This window comes from Bison bison, unplaced genomic scaffold (assembly GCF_000754665.1).
Source record: "Bison bison bison isolate TAMUID 2011002044 unplaced genomic scaffold, Bison_UMD1.0 scf7180017864080, whole genome shotgun sequence".
Taxonomy (NCBI): Eukaryota; Metazoa; Chordata; class Mammalia; order Artiodactyla; family Bovidae; genus Bison; species Bison bison.
In genome coordinates, this window is record NW_011494652.1 from 3,220,175 (window position 1) to 3,225,167 (window position 4,993).

At 62.6% G+C, this 4,993-nt stretch overlaps 1 protein-coding gene across 1 annotated transcript in view; it reads right to left on the bottom strand.

Moving 5' to 3' along the window:
- Positions 1-4,993, bottom strand: part of TPCN2 (two pore segment channel 2) — a 32,053-nt gene that overhangs the window by 5,312 nt on the left and 21,748 nt on the right. Inside the window, exons 16-19 of the mRNA XM_010837651.1 lie at positions 4,594-4,722; positions 3,788-3,837; positions 2,506-2,605; positions 425-496 (exon numbers count right to left, since the gene is read on the bottom strand). Of these exons, the coding sequence (XP_010835953.1) occupies positions 425-496; positions 2,506-2,605; positions 3,788-3,837; positions 4,594-4,722 (351 nt within the window). The remainder of the gene's footprint in view (positions 1-424; positions 497-2,505; positions 2,606-3,787; positions 3,838-4,593; positions 4,723-4,993) is intronic.

Genomic DNA, 4,993 nt, shown 5'->3' on the forward strand with positions numbered 1-4,993 from the left:
CCTGGCCCAGGGCTAGGGGACATCAAGATTCTCTCAGCAAAAGCAGCTTTGAGTTTCCCAAATCCTCAAGCAAGGATGGCTGACCACTCTGGGGCCTCTGTGAGCCCTGGGGGGCCCCTGGTGCCTCTAAGGTTTTTCATCTCCTCACTGTGGCCCAGGGCCCAGGACACACGAGGGATTCGGAAGTGACCAAGAGGCTCTCTGGGAAGGCGGTGTGGTCAGGCCGTCCCTTCAGCCAGACCACCCCAGCTCCACTCTCTCCAGCGTCCCGCCCTGCCCTGGGATCCCCGGGCCTCGGTCACCTGCTCCACCCGAATGCAGGGATCCTCCTTCTGAAGGCTGCCACTTCCCGTGGAGCTCCGGCTGCCCACCCAGTGGCCCGGCCTTGCTCCCCCGAGAGGCCAGCACGGGTGGCCAGACTCACCACCAGGATCCCACCGAAGGCCCGCATGTTCTTGATCAGGTCCAGGATGGTGCTGGCCACCAGGGACATCAGCTGAGACAGCAAGAGAGTGGGTGACCCGCCTCACCTGTACACACACCTGCACGCACACCCACACATCACCTGCACACACACCTACGCAGACACACACCCACACACCTCACCTGTACACACACCTACACACAGCCATACCTCACCTGTACACACACCCACACATCACCTGTACACACACCCACACCTCACCTGTACACACACCTACAGACACACATCACCTGTACACACACCTGTACACACACCTGCACACACACCTGCACACACAGCCACACATCACCTGTACACACACCCACACACCTCACCTGTACACACACCTACACACCTGCACACACACCTGCACACACACCTGTACACACACCTGCACACACACCTGTACACACACCTGCACACACCCACACATCACCTGTACATGCACCTGTACACACACCCACACACACCTCACCTGTACACACATGCACTCACCTCAACTTTACACACACCTGCACACACACCTCACTTGTACACGCACCTGTATACACACACACCTCACCTGTACACATGCACACCCGCCTCACCTGGACATACACCCATGCCAACCCCCACACTCTCACGACTATACACACCCGCCCACCCCAACACAGAAACCCCTACACGTGCAGACACCTCCAAGACCAGGTGAAGCCACGATGTGCAGGGCCTTGGCCCACACTGCCCACCGGCCCACGAAAGCTGGTCTGGAGGCTCCTGAGAAAGGCTGACCGGGAGATGGCCCGTCAGCCCTGGGTGACGGGGTTTGCGGTGTGGGGCCTCAGAGACCCAGCCGGGGACCCTGGTGCACGTGAATCTAAGCCCCACAGACCGGCTTTCCAGGCAGCCAGTTTCCCCACTTGGTGAGTCAGGAGAAACAGCACCGACGCTAGCAGGCAGGAACTCTGCTGTACGTGTGCACACACGTGATTATACGCACATGTGTACACGTGTGTGTGTAGATGGCTGTGTGTGAGCACACACACGTGTATACATACACTTGTGCTTATATTGCGCCCGACTGCATGATTATATGTATGTGTGTGGTTACACACGTGTAATTGTGCAGTTACATGCAAATCCATCTGTTGGTGTGTGCATGCATGTGTGTGTGTGTGAGATGACATGTGTGATTATATGAGGGTGTGATTACGTGTACATGTGTATGATTTTGTGTGTGCTCTGGGTGTGTGTGATCACGTGCCTGTGTGCATTGCACGTGTCAGGTCACACAGGTGTGTGTATGTATGGAGGGCTCAGGGCCACAGTCCTCTGCACCCAGGAGCCCCTTCAGATGGAAATACCGCTGGGTGACGACGGGTCACCAGCTGCACAGGCCAGGTGCACAGCTTGGCAGGACGCACACAGGGGAAGGAGCTGGACACTCAGAAAGGGGGCAGGTGTCCTCGGGTTCTTTTCTCCTGAGAAGTGCTCGGGAAAGCAGATGGGAGAGACCCACTCTGCCCCGTGCCGGGTGGGGGCTGAGGGGAAGTGGACACTCTGGACACTCCGAAAGGGGGCAGGTAGGTGTCCTTGGGTTCTTTTCTCCTGAGAAGTGCTCAGGAAAGCAGACAGGAGAGACACCCCCACCCAGTGCTGGGCGGGGGCTGGGCTTGCACACCCGGACTGCCCGCCTCCAAAGTTGGGGCTACTCCTGGCAGGAACGTTATGAGAAACCGGGGCTCAGAGACAGTCACAAGGCAGTCCACTCCTGCACTGGGGGTCCTTGGAGGCGGCACCAGTAGCCACCAGCAGCCTAGGCCGTTCGGAAACTCAGGATGCCTCGGGGCACACTGGCTCCCCACAAAGGCCAGGGACCCCGAAGAGCACGTGACCTCCCCCAGGTCCCACCGACACCCCCTTGCCGTCTGGGCTAGATGCCCTTACACTCCCAACCACCTCCAGTGTCACCCAGCCAAGACGCAAGGCTGGGGCGCATGTAGAGGGTCCCTGCCTGCCAGGCACGCGCACCCCCAGAGCGAGCCCACAGGCGCCGGCGGTACCTGCATGCTGGGGATGATGCGCAGGAAGCGGAAGACGATGAGCACGTTCACGAGCCGCGTCATGTCCCACAGCGACAGCAGGCCCAGCGTCGCCGGCTTCCTGCAGACGCGGAGACGGGTGAGCCGGCAAAGGGACGCAGGGGACGCTCGGTCCAGAGACAGACGCAGAGCGGGCCACCGGGGTGCCAGGAAGCCGCCCCACAGGCGCCACCCACCGGAAAAACTCCGTCGAGACGGGAGGGCAGAGCCTGAGCCCGCGGCCCAGGGCGCTCACGGCAACACCTCCGAGGGCACAGCCCCCCTGTGGTGCGGGGCAACGTGACAGGAGAACCCTGGGGCTCCAGACGCCCAGCTCTGGACCCAGCAGAGCTGGCAGAGACGTGGCCCCAGACCCGTCTCCTATCCTCGGACCTTGCCCCTGGCTGTGACCCCATCGCCTGGGTGCCCCTCACGGGCCTTACTGTGCTCTCGTTTCTATTTAAATTTCACCCATTCTCACCTAGGACGCACCCCTCACCACCTCCCACCAGAAGCGCCCTGTGGGTTTTCAGTGCACTTAAGAAACATGGAAAGCTGGCCCCACAGCCGCCGGGCAGCCCCGAGGCTTCACTGCTCCCGCCTCCGTCCCCCTTGACAGACCCCTCCCGAGACCCCAAGGGGCAGGACTCATCCAGCCCACCCTCATCAGATGACTCACAAGCGCACCACTAAGACGAAGGCAGCCCAGCCGAGGGACCAAGAGGCCCCCTGAGGGCGCGAGGTCAGCACGCGAGTTCACCAGGACAGCTGTGCTCTGGGCAGCGAGATCCCCAAGGCTGCCATACGCCACACCGCAAGGCACCCTGGGACCCCTGGCCAAACGTCCATACCTCCGTGTGGCCAGAACTGGGGGCAGCGTGAGTTTAGCGAGCCCTGAGCCACCCTGACGTCTACGGGGAGGTGAACTGACACCCAGGGTGGGAAGTGATGGCGGGGGCCTCCCTGCTTCCGGCCCCCGGCACACCTGGGCCCCAGGTCCCATCGCACGGGCACCTCCAGAGCCTCCCACCCCAGCTCTGGGAACACAATCATCCTGAAGGCGGCCACAAGGCCTTTAAGGCAGAGTCCCCAAGAGCGGAGAAGGCACCTGACCCCACAGGCCGTGGCGGGGCAGGAGCTGTGGCCACTCGCCTGCGAGTCAGGCCTTCGGGCCTAGAGCGGCCTGCACCAGCGGCTAGAGGCCAGACACACACCCTTCCCCGGGGCGCTAGCCAGGCCTCCCCAGGTTCTCCGTGACACATACCAGCCCCGGTGTGGGAAGCCGTACTCAGCCAGAGTGGAGATCTCCAAAACCTTTAATCACAAAAGAGAAGAAGGCTCGCTGCGGCAGGCCCGCCGGCGGCTCTAACACGCGGGCCCCGAGGGGATCTGGGGAGAAACCACAGCCGGTCCTGCCCCTCAGCTGGTGCCACGTGGGGACGCCCCGCTGCTGAGGGTGCCCTGGCCTCAGGAGTTAGGCTGCACGTGCGGAGGGCAGGGCTGGGACGGGGCCTTGGAGTTCCGGGCTTGGGAGAAACTGCGGTCAAGGATGGACCGGAAGGCCCTCCTCTCAGCTGCCTCCCTGCTGCTGCCGGGGGCCCACAGCTCTGATCCGTCAAACACGAATACGTATCGCACTAATATTGCTGCTGTGACGTGCACACCAGGAGCGACCCCTCACTCCCCCAGGATCTGGGGAAACACTTCCCAAGACTCCCAGTGCCTGAGACCCTGCCCATCCCTCCGCACGCCGAGGCCCCACTGTCCTTGGTGGGGCTGTGCTGGCTGGCGGGGCCTGCAGGTTCCTTGCAGGCGTCCCTGGGGTGTCAGGAGAGGCAGCCTGCCCTCACCTTGCCCCAGCCCCGACGACCCACAGAGGCAGCGGAAATGAGCCTCCTGTAGCCCCATGCCAGGCAGCCGAACCCGGGGGAGCCAGCCCCTCTGTCACCAGAGGCGGGAGGCCCAGGCCCTGTGGCCCCCTGGGGTCCAGGGGCAGCTGAGAGACCCTGTGACAGGCTGAGTGCACACCGCCCGCCCAAGAGGCTGCACCTCAGCCGTCTCAGACTTTACCAGCAGGACGATGGTGAGTAGCCCGTCGAACACATTGCTGGAGTAGGACAGGTAGCCCTGCAGGCCCAGAGAGAACACCTTGAGCAGCATCTCCAGCAAGTAGTACAGGATAAAGATGCAGTTGAGAATCTGAAAGGGAGAAGCACGCCCAGCGTTCAGTCCCGGTGCCACCAGTGGGTCCCGCCCAGCTCCCCAACGTCCCCCACCCACAGTGGGGCCAATGAGATCCATGCGGCTCTGTCCACAGGGCCCCGTGAGTCCCGCCCGGCTCCCCGACCTCCCCCAACGTCCCCACCCACAGTGGGGCCAATGAGACCCTTGCGGCTCTGTCCACAGGGCCCCGTGGGTCCTGCCCTGCTGCACATGGTGAAACGCGTGGCGCACAGACACCCCCTCCCAC